The sequence below is a fragment of the Onychostoma macrolepis genome, chromosome 02, assembly GCF_012432095.1.
Source record: "Onychostoma macrolepis isolate SWU-2019 chromosome 02, ASM1243209v1, whole genome shotgun sequence".
Lineage (NCBI taxonomy): Eukaryota > Metazoa > Chordata > Actinopteri > Cypriniformes > Cyprinidae > Onychostoma > Onychostoma macrolepis.
In genome coordinates, this window is record NC_081156.1 from 25,055,868 (window position 1) to 25,076,719 (window position 20,852).

The 20,852-nt window shown below is 37.0% G+C and overlaps 1 protein-coding gene across 2 annotated transcripts; it reads right to left on the reverse strand.

Annotated features, from left to right (window-relative positions):
- Positions 1-8,563: 8,563 nt before the first annotated feature.
- Positions 8,564-20,386, reverse strand: rbp1.1 (retinol binding protein 1, cellular, tandem duplicate 1). Of its 2 annotated transcripts, XR_009266803.1 has the most exons (5): positions 20,259-20,386; positions 18,900-19,078; positions 17,265-17,366; positions 12,584-12,752; positions 8,564-11,400 (listed from the first exon to the last, which is right to left on the reverse strand). XR_009266803.1 is itself a non-coding variant. In XM_058749999.1 (4 exons), exons 1-4 carry the CDS (start codon positions 20,356-20,358, stop codon positions 11,350-11,352), a joined length of 432 nt encoding a protein of 143 aa, XP_058605982.1. In that variant the 5' UTR covers positions 20,359-20,386; the 3' UTR covers positions 8,564-11,349. The 2 variants fall into 2 exon arrangements, 1 of the variants encoding a protein (XP_058605982.1); XM_058749999.1 differs by lacking the exon at positions 12,584-12,752.
- Positions 20,387-20,852: the final 466 nt, after the last annotated feature.

The following is a 20,852-nucleotide window of genomic DNA, read 5'->3' on the forward strand; positions in this document are numbered from 1 at the left end:
TATTAATAACAGTAAATGCTGTGATAAATAGCCATTTTTAAGTGTAGCTATTATGGGTTTTTTTTTCATTCCTCATGTAAACAATGTATGGTGAAGGAAAATAAAATGAGAAAACAAAAATATGCATGTTCACTATTCTAATGTGTTTGTTCAAACGTACAGACAACCTCTGCATTATCTGAACGAACACAAACATCTGCACAATTCTTGTCAGTTTTTCTTCATTCCATCAATTGTGATTTCAAGTGCACAATTTCAGCACGCACATTTTCTGAGTCTGTCAGCATCATCTCTAAGAGATGCAGCAGTGCAGCTGTATAGACCCTCATCATATCATCTCCCCTCCCATTAATCCTCTTGCTGCTTCTGAGGAGAAGAAAAGAGCTTGATTTGCTGCGGGGTCAAGACATCTTTGCTCCTCCAACCAGAAAGACCATCAGATGTTAAAGTGGGTATTTTTAGACTGCAGTAAATCTCTCAGTCAGGAGGTAATTGCTCATTTGGAATATACTTTGTCTGATGAGGAGACTAGAAAGGCACATCAAGCAAATGCATAAATACAAACAGATAGACTGATGACAGCAGGAGGAATGGATACATAGCTGTCTTTTCCAGTAGGGGGCACAACTATACAACACTGGCTTAAGTCTTCTTCAAAACCTGCTTGTCCACAACTCATAATTATAATTATAAAACAAAACAAAGCACAGTTTTTGTTTTATGAAATCCTTCAGGTCAAAGGTCATCTGAATCAATACCTTTCACATTAGGTGACCATGTCCTTTTCAAAACACTTTCCTTTTTTTGCTGTCTCTACAAATTGCACTTCTTGTCAGCAGGTGGCGGTATGCACCTAAATATAGATTCTTCAACACCTTGCACACCCTTTTGTCAAAGGGGTTACCTGGGGTAATTAAGCGCAACATTACACAGATGTGGTCGAACATCTGTTGTTAATGTTTCAAATGAGCACAATAGCCTTGAAATGATAATAATATCCTGGCACTCCCTGCACAATGAGCCCCTAATTCACATTGGTGATCACATGTCATTTGTATCATCAGTTACCATATGTTTAACACTAACTCACGGTTTCCAAAAACTAAGTAATTGCTGAATGAGGGCAAAGGAGTGTGTGTAGAAGAAAAGATGTAAAATGTAAATACCAAATGAAATCTCCTTCAATCTAGTGGGTCCAGTCCCTGCCTTCAATCTGTCTTTTCTGTACACACACAAGCTTGTCTCATTCCCAGGTGATGGTGGTCTGTGGGAATAAATGATGCAAAGAGTAAAAACATTGCTGTTTAAATTAGCAAACCGTGAAATTTACTGTCTGTAATTTTAACTAACATAAATTATTATTATTAATGTTAATGTATTTGTTTTTTAAATGGGAGGGTTTTATGTGGGCTAGTTGTGCCAGTGAAACTGCAATGGATGAATGTTTCTAATAGTAAGTATTTTACTAGTAATGTTTATCTCTTATGCCAGTGAAGAACATAAATTATACAGTTTGAGACTTTTGTGACATAATTCATTTTTCATTTATTCAGCTCATGTTTTAATCAGATAAATTAATGCATGCCTTATATTTTTATGAGACTGAACCATTAAACATTTACTTTTTTTTCTTTCTAACAGCCATCAAAATTGAACATCTGAATTACTAAAACAAGGATAAATCTTGTGCTTTCACTTACTATCTCTGACATTGTGGTTTTAAACAGCTTTCTGTAGTCATCTGCATTCCATGTACATATGAGGGCATTACAATAAGTAATAAGTACAATAAAATAAGTAAATTGAATAGAGGAAAAAAAAAGAGAAAGCAAAAGTTATTTGAGCCATTTCTAGGCCTAAAACTGAAAACATAAGCAGACAAACACTATAACTTATGGCTCGTCAATTTTATCTCACCATCACTGTGTGATTCATAGATACTTCTGGATTATACTTATTCCATGAAGGGAAAATGTTGGCACACTCACCTTACATTTCCTGCCATCTACTGGACCCAGGTCTTCCTGAAAAAACCAACCACAAAGGCCATGCCATAGTTCTTGAAAGTACTTGATACTTTATCTCCATTCTGGGTGATATCTTTGTCAGGTTTTAACAAAACAGTATTTTTTCTGATAGCAACATTAACATCTCCAGTAATAGTAATTTTGGAGGGGAAAAAAGATCAAATTAGTGTCCTGTTTTGACAGATCTGTTTATAAATCAGTACAGGGTTTACATTTTACGGAAGAGCCTGTTTATTTATGTTTTTATGCTTTAAAGGGGTCATATGATGCAATTTCTTCTTTTCCTTTTCTTTAGTGTGTTATATAGCTGTTTGTGCATGTATAAGATCTGCAGAGTTACAAAGCTCAAAGTCTCCCACAAAGGGATTTATTCTATCTAAAAGAGAAGGCTTAAAACGCCTCATGAAAACACGCCCCCACATGTCTACATCATGATGTGGAAATATTTGCTTAATGCTGCCCAAATGTTCACGCAAAGAAAGAAGGCGTGGTTTCAGTAACCGCAGTAGTGCTTATGCTGCCATGACAGGGAGACACTGTGTGTTTCTATGCAAAAGCAAAAGCACTTTATTTGGCCTTCCGAAAATAATTAGGAATCATTGTTAAGATTTGTTTCCAACAGAACAGCACAACACAAATGTTTGAATTTGTGCAAAGCACAACCTAGGAGAGTACAAGGCTGGCTGTGCATGAAGGCTATTTAAAAAAAAAAAAAAAAAAAAAGGTAAATTCTGACTTTGCTATGCCAATCTGGTGCTTCTGAATCAACGACTGTAAGTATGTTTTAGTATTAGTTTAAGTATTTGCTATTTACTGTTTAAATGTGGAGTTTTGCGTGTAACGCGTCGTGTGTGTGTGTGTGTGTGTGTGAGAGTGTGTGTGTGTGCGAGGGGAACAGGGTCACAGCGGAGTGTACAGCCTGTCAGAAATAGTCTTAACCGCGGCTTGTGTACTGAAAATACATATGAGCAACATCACTGTGTCTGTCATGGGACTCTGTTCCCCTTTCATGCTTGAACTGATGGTAAAACTAACTTGAAAGCTGAAGCTAGCGATTATGGTAATGAGATTTACATTTCTGACACGTGCTTGTGGTGTTCGGCCAATCACAATGCACTGGGTCAGTTGGCCAATCAGAGCAGACTGCGCTTGTCGGAAGGAGGGGCTTTGTAGAAAACGATACGTTTGAGAGAGGCAGGGCATAGAGGAAACTACAATAATGTACAGTATTTTAAAAAATAATGTGTTTTTTGAACATTAAAGCATGTCAACATATTCTGTTACACCAAATACACAAAATAATGATCTTTAAAATAGCATCATATGACTCCTTTAAAGGCAGGGTAGGTGATTTGGTTCAAAAACATTTTTTGTTATGTTGGTTGAAAGTCTCTTCACATCCTGATAATCACTAAGTTATGTGGCCTAAATTTATATGTATTCATATCATCTGTGGAAGGCATAGGACCATAAAATGTTCATCCAAACAAAATGTTCAGTCTGAACATTACGATAGGCTGTCCTACCTGCCTGTCAAAATACAGGGTTCGTACGGGTGCTTGAAATCCCTGAAAATGCTTGAATTTTAACAGTGTTTTCAAGGTTTGAAAAGTGCTTGGATTTTGGATAAAGTGCTTGAAAATGCAGTTGCATTGGTTTCATATAAAAAAAAAATAAATAAATAAAAATAAAAACTTTTCTTACGAAATACTTCATATAATTTTTTTTTTTTTTTTTACATAAAATAAGCTACAGCTCCGCTCTAGTCCGTGTGGCTGTAGTGTGATCTGTCTGTCTTTACTGACGCGTGCCCTCTGATGGAACCGAGCGGGAGATAAAAACACTTCGTGAGGTTGCCGCTTCAGTGAGCCTTGGCTTGAAAACGACAAATACAAATTATGGTTAAAATAATGTAAAGTGTCCTGTAAATTCAGCTTTTTTTCATGGGAAAGTCTGTGCTTTCAAGTCGTGTAAAAGGTAAGCAAAAATGCCCATGCTAAGTTAAATTAAATATGTTAAGACTGTCACGATTAAAGTGAAATAATAAAATAAACATGTCAAAGTCAAAATGCAGGGCGGGTGTTTTTAATATGAATTTATCGCTGAAGTGAACCGACTGCCTTGGCATTTTCGTTTCATCTCATCAACTTACAGTAAAATGTCTGAAAGTATCATTTATGAGCACAGAGCCCTGGCCCCCGCTTTGTGTACAGCCGTTACCGGGGAAACCGCTGTATCAATACAGTTCCAAAAGTGCCACCTAGTGGCAGACAGACCCTCAGTACTTGCATATTTTAACCTTTAAACTATTTTTAAGAAATAAAGGAAAGGGATGAGTCAAAAGTGTAAAGAATTATTTTAATTTAAAGCACACAAGACATCTTACTATTTAAATGTTTTAGATTTTGGAAGGCTGATTTTTGAATTTTTGAAAGCTTTTTGTTCTGAGCAAAAACAGCAGGCGGGCTTATTGGAAGTGCAAATTAATCCTCTGCCAAAGCCTCTGAAAAACAAAATTATTCTTAATACTTCTGACTCATCCCTTTTAGTTATTTCTTAAAAATATTTTAAAGGCTGAAATGTTACGTTATAAAACTCTGTTTGTGAAAACCTGTATTTGACCTGCAAATCATGGGGAAAACATTTGGGAAAGGTGTAAGAACCCTGAAAATATGTATTTGCATATCTCTGCGCACCCTGTTTGTGCAGACATGATACGTCATCAGCACGTTCCAGTGAGAGTGAAAGGTGCTATTATTTTATTATTATGCGCTTCATACTGTAATGTCACCGATGAATGAGACATGAGGTAATCTCTCATCGTATCGCAGGTTAAGCCCGGTTCAGACTACACGATTTTTTTGTCGGTTACGGCAATCACTGTGCTAGATTATATGATTTTGACTGCTAAAATCTTGTCGTGTCGTGAATAAGAAACATGTCAGACTACATGTTGCTATCCGACCATTTTTCGCTCGCCATCTTTAACGCCGTGTGTGCTGTCTTCGATAGTGTGGGACTAGACAGCTGATGACATGAGCATGAGCGTAAACGAACAATGGCTAGCAAACAGCGTGTTCTGCCCTGTCTTGCCCTCAGAAAAGCTTAAAAAAGAAAGAAAACCTGACAGTGGACACAAATCTGGATTGCATGAAGAGGACTGTCAAAGAGAACTGAGGACCACCTAGCAGGACCGATACCATTGTCTCTCTTTTGTTTTGGCATGTTTGAAAGCATGTACGAAAGCGCTTCTTTGCTCCTATTGTCCTATACCGTAGATGTGACTCGTCGTGGACGACGGAAAAAATAATGAAACATGCTAGACTTTCTGTGTTAACATTGTGAAGCATCGCAGGCTTGGCATCGGTTGTCGTCCACTATGACACACTACACGAGATGAAACGATTGAAACATGCGTCTCGACACCCATTGTCGTATACGAATCCCTACAACACCCTACGTCAAGCATATCATGCCAAAATCGGGTTAAAATCATGTAGTCTGAACCGGGCTTTATTCTCTGCTCTGATGGAGTGCGTTCATTTGTTTTGGAGAAGGCGTGGCTTGCAGAGTGATTATGCAGGGAGGGTGGGGATGTTGCTTTAGCTAACTTGCTATTGCTAGCCTTTCCAAAATCACCTACCCTACCTTTAATTTGAGAATTTCCAGGGGCTATTGTTTTATTTTAACTAATCCAATGGTAACTACTACCAATGGCATTCAAGTGCAGGCTGCAAAGCAGCATTTCATTGGTTGGATGTACTGAACGAATATGCCCCTTTCACTGAACAGTCACCTTTTTTAGTAAACGAATCGGAGCGCCACTGAAAAAATCATCTCCTTTGTGAACAAGAATATATTGACCGACTGACCAAAAGGAAGGCCGTGTTCGGCTTATGACAAAAGTCAGCCTAGACTCAGATGACACAGTGAATCGGGTGAGTGAATGATTCAATTCATTCAAAACACTGGTCGCCAGAATCAGCCAAGAACGAATCAATGAGCAAAACTTACTAAGCGTTGGAAAAAAAGTGTTTTATAAATTAAACGAGAATTCTATAGCTTACAGTTCATAATAGTATATAATAGCCAGTATAATCAGCAGGTGTTGTGAAATAAATGTCATTTTTTTTGTGTCCTGAAAATGTGTTTTTAGAGGAGACCTGATGCCTGATCGCCCTCCTGCTCCTGTCGTGCAGCTCTCTGGCTGTCAGTTTATTTACCACCATATTAATCGGATAAGCTTCATTACCCTCACACATGTGCTGCTCAGTACAACTATATTGGGAAAAACACTCCCACAATGTGCAAAAACCATGCATATAACCAACCCTCAAAGCTTAAATCACAAGAAATTGGGGCATACAGAGTTATGATAGGAGACATTCGTTACATTATTCACATGGATTTACACCGTTCTGCTACATAAACTTTTAGATTAAGTGAACTTGAAAAGACATTTCTCAGCTGACATGTAAATTAGAAGTCACAAATTCTCAGCGCATGTTGAAGAGAGTAATATTAATTTCTGATTCAACCACAACACAGCTGAAATCTATCTTTGTTTTTTAAGCCTAATGTTTTTAGATGTGAAAATGCTTTTTGCTCGCATGACCTTTACTCCGGCACACATACCGTCTTGACTAATTAATCTCAATTAACTCATTTATAGACTTTATTTATCATCAAGCTTGAATCATAACGCATGAATATGGTTGGAAGCATGAAGAGGTATAATAAAGAATTCTCTTTGAGTCCTTATCCTCAAAAGCTACAGGCCTAATTGATAAGAAATTTATAAAAGATTAAAAGGATTTGAACTGCAGATATCAGATTCAGGTTTTAAAAAGCATATCAGCTGTTTTAATGCAGAAATGCAAATTTGAATGAAGTTTGGAAAAGTAATAATAATAAATGTAGTTTAATCACAAATTAAAATAAACTTAACAAGCGGCAGCAGACTTATACACAAAACATAATGTGTTCCAGGTTTGGTCTTTCCTCTTTTCTCACTCCTCCTTATATCCTTCCTTACATCCTCCACCTTGCTTGCCACAGGTAGTTTTCAAGTATATTACCTGAATATACGTCAAGCCAATACGTCATAATAACATAAATTAAACTCTTAAATGATACAGCTTCATGTAATAATGTAATCATGTAATGAATAGAAACGGATTGGCGGAATTGGATGTTTATTACTTTGACTATTCACACAAACAGAAAACCACCAGCACTACACAGGCTCATTCCATCTTTCTTTATTTCTTCTTTTTCATTTTCATTTTCATTTTTGTTGGCACATTTGTAGTACACATGGGAGAATACACAGGGTCCAACATCCTTTCCATCAAGCTTGTTTATGAGCTGCAGGAGCCAGACTACATTCGTCATCTTTCTTCTTGTCTGTGCTCTCCTTGCCTTTCATGTAAGGAGTCAGATACACCTAACCCACATTTCTTATTACACACCTACTTTTTTTGTTTTAATCCACCTTCCACTAGGTAGGGTAGACTCTAGATCCAAAATACCCTACAACAAAGTCATATGTATGCATGTGTGGATTGTCATTTATGCAGTAACAGAGCTTCTTTATCACATTTATATTATTTTATTAGTTTTATCTAAATTTGAATTTATTTAAAAGGTCTAAATTTGATTAATTGATCAACAGACAGTTCACATCCAGTAGTAGCACGGGTCAAAAGGTCAAAATTTTGGCAATCTAGATATGCATTAAATATCATTGTTTTTAATATGCTTTCACCAGGTGTTATAGACCTCCATGGTACAGGTTCTTGTACAGGATTTCTTTAAGACCTTCTTTTCGACTATGCCAGAAGCTCTGTTCCTACAACAAAAGATAAACTAGACAAAAATAAATAATAGCAATCCACTGCTGTTATCTTTTTAACACATCTTGGTAATCTTGTCAGTGCAATAATGTTGACAATGATGAAGCCTAAGGCCCATGATTATGATGATTAGTATTTTCATTATAAATAAGAGTATCACTGCAGACATAGGAATGAATGGTAGCGTAGACCTTTGCGACTTATATGCCTAATAAATGTATAATTTGATACCTCTACCAATTTCCATAGCATCTCAATAGTAAGAAATGAATCTTATATATAAGTTATTACATATTTAAATGGAAATAAATAAGAAATAGGTAGTCAAAATGCTTTGATCACCTCCTCGAACTCAAGTCAATGTAATGTCGTCAATGCTGACTGTCTCATTGATGAAGTGATCTCCATTCTCAGAGATGCTGTTTGCTGGCTTCATCACGGTGGCAGTTTTCCTAATAGCAACATTTGTGTCTGCCAGGAACCGGAGCCAAAATCAAAATGAGATTACTTAACTCACATATGTGTATATTTATTATTTTCTGTTAGTTTTGTGTTTACATTTCAGATATTGTTTGAAAACAAATAGACAATATATATGACATATTTGCACACATATATGCAACTGTTTACAATGTACTGAATGTACATGTATATAACTTGACTCTCTCTGTGTGTGTACATCAAATAAGTGAAATTCAATTATAAGAATGATAAATCTCTTACTCTGTATTATGCAGCCCTACTCAGTAATGTAATTACGTTCCAAAGGTTTTATAGTGCAGTGTGATGATAATGTTAATTAAGCCTACAGAAGATTCTCCGCTTTTTGAACTGGTAATTGACTCACCAAGAGCTTTCAGGTACTCATTAGAGTTCCAAATTGAGATCATTTTCCAATAGTTGTTGTAATCAGCTGGCATTTAGAGTTACAGTGTGAGGTTTCTTTGACACCAGTGAACATTTGGGGAGATTCAGTGCAGGAAAAGTCTGCATAAAGCTCCACATTACAAGTACAAAATCCAATTAGTAATGATAAGTTCATCAGGTTTAGTAGTGTCCTTGTTAAAAGAAAAACTCCATCTCCCTCCCATGAAGATGACCTATAACGGTTAATTTCCTCTGTAGGTACAAGGGATTATGGGTAAGCATAAGTCATTTTATTCAGATGTGTTGATAAATACGAAACAATATAAAATGTATAATTTTACTTGCACAGTCTGTTGCCGGTTTAAAAGTTCAAGGTGTGCATAGAGCAGGTTATTAATACAATATAAACTTCTATAGGCATTATTGTTTAAGTAATGTCCTTTAAGGCTATTTTAAAATGCCCTATGAAATATTTGTGTATTTTAGTCCAGAAGATCATGGCCACCTTTGAGCTGCATGAGTACAAAAAGGCTATAATTTTAAAAGAATTGTTCACCCAAAAAATTTAAATTTGCTTACATTTTACTCACTCTCAGGCCATCCAAGTTGTAGATGAGCTTGTTTGTTCATTAGAACAGATTCAGATAAATTTAGCATTACAATGCTTGCTTACTAATGGATCCTTTGCAGTGGATGGGTGCCGTCAGAATGAGAGTCCAAACAACTGATAAAATCATCATAAGGAATCCAAATGACAAACTTCAGTTGTCACATCAAAATCCACCAACATATTTGTTTAGACATGTTTTGGCTTGTAAACAGTGCTTGCTCTGTATATATTTCTCAGACAAGACCACTTTCTCTATGGAGAAAGCAATATTATGGATAGAGGACATGTTTTAGTATCTTTGCAGTAAACGGTGTTTTGAATTAAAAAAAATCTTAATAAATAATTTGTTTCTTAAAATCACGCAGCTTCACACAATGCTAATTGATGCACGTTAATGTTAATGTCAGTGTTAATTGATGTTAATTGAGCCATGTGGATTACTTGTTTGGCCTCTCATTCTGACGGCACCCATTCATTGCAGAGGATCCACTAGTGAGCAAGTGATGTAATCAACATCTTGGACGGCCTGAGGGTGAGTAAAGTTTCAACAAATTTTAATTTTTGGCTGAACTATTCCTCTGAGTAAATGAAGATCCAAAAATATATTTGGAGCCATTAGCGTGGAAAAAAGGAAGTGGACGTTGAGTGGGCTGCCAGTGTGGGGTAGGAAATTTTTCACTGAAAGGAACACCTGGCAGGAAGCCGTTGATAGACTCTGGGCCAAATATGGAAAATGAACGGTTGCACCGATTTTACTAGACAGTGCTCTATAGTTATCAACATACTGCCAATTATGTGCCTTTAATTCTCTTGTTAAGTGGATGTATGGGTGCTGCTTAGTTCACTTCTTAACATTCATGTAATACTTCAGAAACGCTGAAGCGTATCTCAGCAATAATGAAAAGTGAACATGCCAACCTGGATTTTCCAAAGTATATACAAAAAAACGGCAGCAATATTTAATTTACATTCCTGCTGGTATGCCTTTATTAAACTAGCAGGTCCCACTTTATATTAGGTGGCCTTAACTAATATGTACTTAAATGTAAATTAATCATTTGGTACAATGTATTGTGTACATACATGTTTTTACATTGTACTTATATTTTTAAAAATACCTATATGTAATTGCATCTGTAATTTATTTGTGTAATTACATTTATAATTACACTGTTGACCCATCCCTTACACCTTAATCCACCCTTAAACTTACCCATAACACCAAACCTGTCCCTAACCTTACCCATATCCCACCTCAATAGCAGCAAAAGTGTTTTGCAAAACAATATGAACACAATAAGTACATAAGTACAAGTACATATTTTTTGATGTAAGTACATAGCAGTTAAGTACACCTAATATAAAGTGTGACTAACTAGCGTGTTGATAGAAAGTTCAAACAACCACATTTAGATGCATATGAACAGCAGAACGCAATGCATTTCTCTTTATTTCACTGATTTATGTATTCTTTTGTGTGCACAGTCACAGAGGCATGATGGGAAGGAAAGCAAAACCCTGCCATGCTCAGAACCCAAGAGACTGACAGGCTCTTCAATCAGAGCGACAGCAGCTGGGCGGCACTCAGACTCGTCACATCATTTTTCCTTCCACACATCCTCTCTGGAGTCTAATTACTTTTATGTACACAGTAGCTCCCAATCTGAGGAATCTTCTTATTGCGTCCATGACAATATCCTGATGCACCTGTTGTTTGAGCAGCTTATCCCGGTGTTCTCTACCACTAATATAAATAACATCTAAATGACAAACACTGCACCTACGAAGGAAAGTCGCTTGAGATGTTCCTCTGTGAGGATCAGAACAAACAAGCATTTATAGATTGTGACAGGCTATCACAGATGGTGTTTGTCTGGTTTTCACAATAGCAGAACACAGACGGATAGATGTAGGAAGATGTGGCGTGAGTTTATATACTTTAAGTGTTGGATTTTCCTGGATCTCTTGCAGGTGTTCAGTCAGTAGGGGTTTAAGACTTTTTGAAGACCTGTTTACTCACAATCCCAGCGGCTCTCAGCTCCTGCAAACAAAGAAAACATTTAAAGGTATAGTTCTCAACTCTAGGGTAGACCATATGTCCTTTTTGTCCCGGACACGTCCTGGCCGGTATTTCTAAATCGGGTTTTGGCTTTGTTTTCCTATCGACGTTCTCTCTACATTCCTCATACATCATATGTATGACATCATATGGCGTGCTGCTGAGAGTTTTGCGATTGTAGCTCCGTGTAGCTTCGCTTTTCTGTTGAATCTCTATCTTACTTTTACTTTCTGTTGTTTAAAGTGATAAAATACAACTTAATTCCCACCATAATTCTGATACTATCTATCAAACTAATCTAATTAATTTGATTGTTCGCTTTTAATCTAAAACTGCGAGTGCAGCGTGTTAGCATTCGTTAGCCAGTTAACTTGTAATTTGTGGTTTCATTTGCGTTTCTATTCGCGCCTATTATCGTTTTCTTTTTTCATTTCTCTCTCGCTCCGTTTTTCACGAGTTCATCAAACAACAGTGGTAAGTGAATCATTCATCAATCACGGTGAGTAATGGCTTCTTCTCCTGCTATTGTTGTTTGCACTGCTTACTACATGTATAGTTTATCTGTCTCTGTCGGCGACGAGGGATTCACATGTGATAAATGCAGGGAAATACTGTAGTTAGGCTGATTTTAGAACTAGAGACATGCATCGAAACTATAGTTGAGGATAGTAAGAATGTGAGGGCTGTAGATACTGCTTTGGATGCGACTAGCTCAGGGAGTCCCGTACATTGTTCGGTTCTGGTTACAGAGCATCCGCAGCAGGGCAACTGGGTGACTGTGAGGCGGCATAGTCGCGGGTCAAAACACCGCTCTTCCGTTCCGATCAAAACATCAAACAGGTTCTCCCCACTCAGTGACGCACCCACTGAGAAACCTGATGAAAGTGCTCTAGTTATTGGCGATTCTATTGTACGGAACATGAAAATAGAGACACCAGCCACCATAGTCCAATGTTTACCGGGAGCCAGAGCGCCTGACATCTTGGCAGATTTAAAAGTGCTGGCTAATGCTAAACGTAAATTCAGTAAGATTGTTATTCACGTCGGTGCTAATAATGTTTGACTTCGCCAGTTGGAGACCACTAAAAATAATGTTTAAGAGGTGTGTGAACTTGCAAATACGATGTCAGACACTGGAATATGCGCTGGTCCCCTCCCTGCTTACCGGGGTGATGAGATTCATAGCAGACTGTCGTCACTCAGTGGCTGGATGTCTAAGTGGTGCCCGCAGAATAACATAGGTTTTATAGACAATTGGGTGAGTTTTTGGGGCAGACCTGACCTGTTGAAAAGAGATGGTCTTTATCCCTCCTGTGGTGGCGCTGCTCTTCTCTCTAGAAATATGGCACATAGTCTTAGAGTTTGTACTTGACTAACCGGGGCCCAGGTCAGGAAGCAGACAGACTGGCTAAACCGACCGTCTGCTAGCCACCTCACGCCACAGAGGTCAATTAATTCTCAGCACATAGAGACTCTTTCACCTAGATATCACACTATAGAGACTGTGTCTGTTCCCCAAACTAGAAAATACAAAAAACGTCCAAACCAATTTAAAAGTAATAATTTAATTGATGTTCAACAAATAAAAAATGTATATAATACAGAGGAACAAATAATAAAGCTGGGCTTACTGAATATCAGGTCCCTTTCTACGAAAGCGCTTTTTGTAAATTATATGATCACTGATCATAACCTCGATGTGCTCTGTTTGACAGAAACCTGGCTAAAACCAGATGAATACATTATTTTAAACGAGTCTAGAGTTATCAGAGTTAAACGAATCAGAGTTAGTGCTGGCTGCAGATAAAATCTTAATTGTTGGTGATTTTAATATCCACGTTGATAATGAAAAAGATGCATTCAGATCAGCATTCATAGACATTCTGAACTCTACTGGGGTTAGACAACACGTGTCAGGACCTACTCATTGTCGAAATCCTACTCTAGATTTAATACTGCCACATTGAATTGATGTTAATGGTGAAATTCAGCAGCAAAGCGATGATATCTCAGATCATTATCTAGTCTTGTGTAAACTCCATATAGCTAAAACTGGAAATTCTACTCCTTGTAACAAGTATGGTAGAACCATCACTTCTACCACAAAAGACTGCTTTGTAAGTAATCTTCCTGATTTATCTAAATTCCTCAGCATATCCAACAGCGCAGAAAAACTTGATGATGTAACAGAAACTATGGACTCTCTGTTTTCTAGCACTTTAGATACGGTTGCTCCTTTACGCTTAAGGAAGATTAAGGAAAAGAGTCCAACACCGTGGTTTAAAGTTGCTGTATGTAGGATTTTGTCTCTACTAAAGCATAAAAATACCATAATATGTTTGCAGATATTTAAGAAACATGCTAAGTTAACATACTTGTTTATCTGAAAAACAATGCTACAGTCAGTTATTCTCCTTTGAAAATGTGCATTCCGGCCCAGAATGTCTGTGTTTGTTATGGTTTGTGAAACCCGCCCACTGCCAGTTTACCCAATTGTATTTCAGCACCGCGGGTTGCCAGTTGGCGGAAAACACAGCATATTTAATTGTCTTCATCATCATGTGCGCTCGTTCCTGTTGATGTCACTAAGCTGGCAACCTGCGTGTGCGTCAAGCCTGAGGAGGAAGGGGAGGGTGAAAATAACCGTCTCCAATATTTTGAATTTGGACTGCAATACCTATTTAAACCACTCGGTGTCAATCCTACATACAGCACCTTTAATGAGCACATTCGCACCCTAAAGAGAGCAGCCTGGAAAATGGAGCGCAGCTGGAGGAAATCAAAACTAGAGCTATTTCGTATTGCTTGGCGGGAAAGTACCCTATCCTACAGAAAAGCATTAAAAACTGCTAGATCTGATTACTTTTCATCTCTTTTAGAAGAAAACAAACATAACCCCAGGTATTTATTCAATTCAGTGGCTAAATTAACAAAAAAATAAAGCATCAGCAGGTGTTGACATTTCCCAACATCACAGCAGTAATGACTTTATGAACTATTTTACTTCCAAGATAAATACTATTAGAAATAAAATTGTAACCATGCAGCCGTCAGCTACAGTATCGCATCAGATAGTGCACTATAGATCCCCTGAGGAACAATTCCACTCATTCTCTACTATAGGAGAGGAAGAATTGTATAAACTTGTTAAATCCTCTAAACCAACAACATGTATGTTAGACCCTATTCCATCTAAACTACTAAAAGAGGTGCTTCCAGAAGTCATAGATCCTCTTTTGGCTACTATTAATTCGTCATTGTCATTAGGATATGAAGAGGTATCATATCGATCACAAGTGCAGTATGAAGTACATCAAGGCTCAGTACTAGGGCCGTTACTTTTCATACTTTATATGCTACCCTTGGGAAATATCATCGGGAAACATGGTGTTAACTTTAACTGTTAAATATAACAGAATGCATAGTCGATATAAAAAACTGGATGATGAGTAATTTCTTACTGCTAAACTGCTAAAAAAACAGGTGTTAATTAACGGACCTAAAACCCCCACATGTAATAACTTAGAACACTGTCTAATACTTTATGGCTGCTCTGTAAATTCTTCGTCATCAGTTAGGAACCTAGGTGTGCTATTTGATAGCAATCTTTCCTTTGAGAGCCACGTTTCTAGCATTTGTAAAATTTAATTTTTTCATCTTAAAAATATATCTAAATTGAGAGCTATGCTCTCAAAGTCAAATGCAAAAATGTTAATTCATGCATTTATGACTGTCACGGGCTTGTGGTTTTAGCAAACATAAAATAAAAGACTTGGAGAATGAAATAAACATAAACACACTTTTCCATTTATTTGACGTTAAGACGAGACAACGACAAGGGGAAAACTGAGGACTTATAAAAGGAAGAGAACAAAAGAGCAAACAACATAATTCAAATCAGGTGGGGATAATGAATGATAATTAACAAACAAGAACAGGAATTAAACCAAATAAGGACAAACAGGAACTCAGACGGGCCGACATGTGACAATGACCTCAAGGTTAGATTATTGTAATACTTTATTGGGTGGTTGTTCTGCACGTGTAATAAACAAACTCCAGATGGTCCAAAATGCAGCAGCTAGAGTCCTTACTAGAACCAGGAAGTATGACCACATTAGCCCGGTTCTGTCAACACTGCACTGGCTCCTTATTAAACATTGTATAGATTTTAAAGTCTTGTTAATTACTTATAAAGCCCTGCATGGTTTAGCTCTTCAGTACTTGAGCGAGCTCTTAATCGCATTATAGTCCTCCACGTCCACTGTGTTCCTAAAACTCTGGCCATAATACCTAGAATATCAAAATCAACTGTGGGCGGCAGATCCTTTTCCTATTTAGCGCCCTAATATTAGTCTGTTTCTTTTTTATTCCGAGCCACCCGATCCAGTCCATATCCAGATCAGAGGGTCACTGCAGTCACCCGTATCCAGTCCGTATCCAGATCAGATGGTGAATCAGCACCTAGAGATGACCTCTACAGCCCTGAGCATCAGTGGAGATCAGGACACCTAGATGAGCCCCAGAGACAGATCCCCAGTGAAGACCTCGTCACCTAGACGGCCATCGGGAACCAGATGAGTCTTTTACACAATCTGACTTTGCTGCAGTTGGAATTGAACTGCTGGTTCGTCTGGCCAGAGGAGAACTGGCCCCCCGACTGAGCCTGGTTTCTCCATTCTGTCACCAATGGAGTTTTGGTTCCTTGGTTCCTCTGACTTGCTTGGTTGGGGACACTTAATTAAGCTTAAGCTTAAAAGCTTTGACACAATCTGTATTGTTAAAAGCACTATATAAATAAAGGTGACTTGACTTGATATGTGCAAGTATTTGCGTTGCTTTGACTGCTCTCTGTAGATCCCACCTTCTCACGAACCATGATTGGTCAATTACGTACAATGCCTGCACACTATTGGTCAAACAACTTTTCAGTCATTACCTTCAGCAAGTATGAAAACAATAGAGAAAAACAAAAACAAAACCCAAACATTTTAATAATCCAATTAACCTTTTTCCACTTTTTCTCCAATAGAAAGTCCCATGGAACCATCAGTGTCAATAAAGAACATTTATTTTTAAGAATATGTTTTGTTGAGGCCAATAGCCCTGTGGGCAGTGCGTTGACATATAGTTCTGTTGCGCTATGGGCATCCCGAGTTCGAATCCTGGCTCGAGGACCTTCCCCAGTCCCGCCTCTCTCTCTCTCTCTCTCTCTCACACCGACTTCACTTCCTGCACTTCTACACTGTCCTATACTAATAAAGTGGGAAAAAAAATCCCAAAATCTTTTTTTATTTTGAATTTTTTTATTTTGGCTATAATTAACATGGAAATGTTCCCTAACAGTGGTCTTTTTCAACACAATTGAATGTATATGACTTTCAACCAGCTGGTGTCAGCAGCGCCCAGTTCTTTGGTAATGCTACGGCAACGCAGTCAGTTTATTATGCATGATCAAACACGCAGCTGAAGCCTAACATCTGTTGTTATTACCTCCACCCATCATATTCCAGTCAACTTCATTTAAAAATCCTATCAAATCATGATGATGGTGTTTGACGCTCATTAGAATTATTTAAACCAAGTTCAAATGTATTAAAGCAATCAATCTGTCAAGTGTTGTGATTTTTCAGGTGCATCATCACAGGGCTGAAAGTTTTGAGATTTGAGAGTAGATCTTCCTCCACCATCTGCTGTGTACCTCCTAGCCCGAACAGTTTCTGAGATGCCATATTATATATGCTTTAGGCTATTTCTGATATATACCAGCTCTATGCGAAACAATCATACCTGGGAGGGAATACCATCAAGGACATTACAAATGAAATGCATGAGAAATGGCCTACCAAGTGAAGTTCATCTCCCTCAATCCAGTGGGTCCAGCCCCTCCCCTCGATCTCGCCTTTCTGCACACATACCAGTTTACCTCCATCCCAGGTGATGGTGGTCTATAATGCATAACAGAGATTTATTTTTAACATATACTGTATACAGCAAAAATAGAGTTAAGTTAGGACTGTAAAGACACAGGGAAGAAGAACAGGTTTTGCAAGAGCAGTGGGAAGAGGAGAGCGCATCTATATCTTATCGACACAAAAATAAAATTAAATCTGGCCCGCAATAAATGTGTTTGCACTGCAATTATATGATCGACAAAGAGAAGCATGTTGGAAAAGCCTCTTCTTCTGCCAGCTTTCAGTGGAAGGAATGAAAAACACAACGCTGGGTACTGTTAGGACTGAATGGGGTGAGTGATTTTTGTTCAGGGCAAACCGGCTCACATCTTTACTGAACGCTGTGTTTCAAGTGTTTTTATTTACTGCAACTCGAGAAAAAAACTTCACAGGTCTTGAGTTTATAAGAAAGTGAACTTGAACAACGGCCAGTTTTTAGAGAGGAGACACGTCCAGTGCAGCATAACCATCATTTTCTGCTGGACCAGTTGTTATGGTTAACTAAAACTACATTAATAAAGCTTAAATAAAACAAAATATAAATATTTGATGAAAATTTAAACTAAATACATTTTTTGAAATGTTGCCTTGGCAAATAATCAAAATAAAACTAAAACTGAAATAAAAGTAAATTAAATGTCTATTTAGAAATATATATACTGTATATATATATATATAAATGTAAAAAAAAAATACTAAAAATGACAAAAGCACATAAAAGAATTTCTGAAAAATTAAAATAAATTAAATCCAGCCCCAAAAGTTAACATTGAAACATATCTTTAGTTCCAACTGTATCTAAAAAACAAACAAAAAAACTGCATATATAATGAGAATGTCATGCAGCTCCCATGATACTCTCCATCGTAAACAAATGACTTCCGGTCTGTTGTTTGTCAGAGATAGTGAAAAGGCGGCTTTAGGGGTCAAGCAAAAAAACAGATGATTATCTCAATACAGGTCTTAGATATACCAAGTTTCTCTCCAAATGACAGGAAAAGCCAGAGGAAAATGAAAGAACAGAGAGTAACGCTTCTTATTAGATTAAAGAGCCAATTATTGCTCTCATTTCACACTTTCCTCTTTTCTCATTAGTTAAGATTGTGAACTGTAAATGACATGCACAGTTAGTGATTTTCAAGGGCAATGAAATTATACAAATGGCAACCCTATGAGAGAACTATTAAGAAAATCACATGACTTAGACTGATCCTGGAGTGTTATAAACTTTTTGTGAAAATAAGTATAAATAAACCATGAAAGCCTATTTATTTTAAACTTGCTTCTTTAAGGTAAGAAAAATCTCAGAAATTCTCAATAAATCTTTAGAAAACATCTAGTGTCCTTGCAAAGCATAAACATTGAGGGAGAATCAAACACATAATGCAGCAAGTTCATACTGCAAAAGTACAGTTTAATAAATAGCATTAAAGCTTTTTTGAGTAGTGCTTTATAATAAAAAAAGATATAAAACTATGCTTTTAAGCTCTCAAGCCTCAAAGTGTTTTGCCTTGAAAGTTTGCTCACCATACATTTCCTGTCATCCACTCCACTGAGGTCCTCCTCAAACTCCTGACCCACCACAAAGTCCATGTTGTAGTTCCTGAAAGTGCTGAGAGTCTTTATGATGAAGTGATCTCCATCCTGAGTGATGTCTTTATCAGGCTTCAGCAGGGTGGCAATCTTTCTAATAGCTACATTTACATCTTGAAAAGAAAATTATGGACTCGTGTGAAAATGTGAATTTCCCAAGATACTCTTTTAAAACAGTACTCCAGCAGTACCACAGTACAGGTATGGTTACAGGTGAAAATAACATGCAGCATGGTATTTACATGGTAATCGGGATACCAAAGGTACATGCCCAGACTGCTGCTGCTTAATATAAACAGCAACATCTTGTAGTAAAAAAAGAGAAAAGGACAAACATACAAACAAACATACAAGTAGGAAACTGCTGTTCCCCTTAAAATTTACCATCACAAACATAGTAGGCTATATAGAGAGAGCCTCATTTCACTAAAATCACTTAGTTAAAAAAAACAAACAAAAAAAAAGTTTTTGTTTCCATTTACGCAACACAAACAGTGGATACAATATTATTTTTCTAAATGTATGCAAGGACAGTAAATCGTCCATTTTTAACATTTCACAATGCATGCAGGGTGATAGAGGAGGTCAAGTACATAAAATAATAAATAAATATACATAAAACCTGAGAAAATAGGTATCACATAAATCACATGCAATCAATTGTAATTACCACAACTGTTTGTTTTATTTACTTATTTTGTGGGGAAAAAAATGAAGATTGGATTTTTCTTAGAAAAGGCTAAATGTTCACACTTGAAAATCAAAAATGACCACCATGTATGATAAATACGAAAATACTACAAATCTATAAATCAGCCACGATTAAGTAGTCTCCGATAATGTCTATATGTGAAAACAAAACCTAATGAAGTAATTATGTCTGAAAATACCCTTATAATCCAATATCTATATTTATAGGGCTATACAAGCATCTATTGGTTACACATTACATTACTTATTATATTTCTCCTAGCAGATGGCACCTATCATCCTGCCACGCATTGTATTTTCATTACCTTTTCAACTTATAATTCGTTTTTTTCCCTAATATTCACTTAAAAAACACTTAAACACTTAAAAAGAGGTCAATATTGTCGAGTACCCCCTCAAAATAGAATTTTTTAAAGAATAAATATTAAAACATAGGACAATACACTGAAATATGGTACATTTATTTCATTACAGCGAATATTACACTTATTGTTCTCAGTCTGTTATGACCTGTTTGACCCCTGAGTGAGGGATACCAGAGGGTTTAAGATTTTAATGGTGTAAATGAGCCACAAAACTCACCCAGAGCTTTAAGGTACTCTTCAAAGTTCTCGTTGGTGATCATTTTCCAGTAGCCGTTGTAATCAGCAGTCATTTTGAGATACTCCACTGATGAGTTCATTCAAGAAAGATCCGATATTGTAGTTCCCCTGCGAACAAATGCTTTTCATCTGAAAGAAACTCTCATTTAACCTGTGATTTTATTTTTTCTTCTCTGTTATGGAAACGGTTTCTCCGCCTCTAGAGTTTGGACCCATCATTGCAAACTTGGATACGATATCACACCATGTAATTACGTCCCTTTAACTCTGTGATCGAGCGCTGTAGGGAATAGACCGGGGCTAGTTGTCACAAGGGCTGCATCTCAGCAGCTATAATGTTTTGAGTGGCAAGTTCTCAAATGTTTTACATCTAAAGTAATATATATTTATCATTAATATGTATTATTAATAATGCAGTGTTTCTAGGTTACATGTTTGTGGTTTCATAATAGTTTTAATTTTTAAAAATTTCACTGAAAAGATATTTAATGGTAGGTCCCATTGTGACAACTTACCCCATATAATGTAGCAACGTGCTACTGATAAAAGAAAATAATCTCACACATAACACTGA

Excerpts from the sequence above, each read along its gene's own strand:
- rbp1.1 (XM_058749999.1), bottom strand. The coding sequence starts at position 20,358 with ATGAACTCATCAGTGGAGTATCTCAAAATGACTGCTGATTACAACGGC. Across the intron at positions 19,079-20,258 it reads AGAGTACCTTAAAGCTCTGG|ATGTAAATGTAGCTATTAGA; the intron begins GTGAGTTTTGTG and ends TTTCTTTTCAAG. Across the intron at positions 11,401-17,264 it reads AGGGAGATGAACTTCACTTG|GAGCTGAGAGCCGCTGGGAT; the intron begins GTAGGCCATTTC and ends CTTTGTTTGCAG.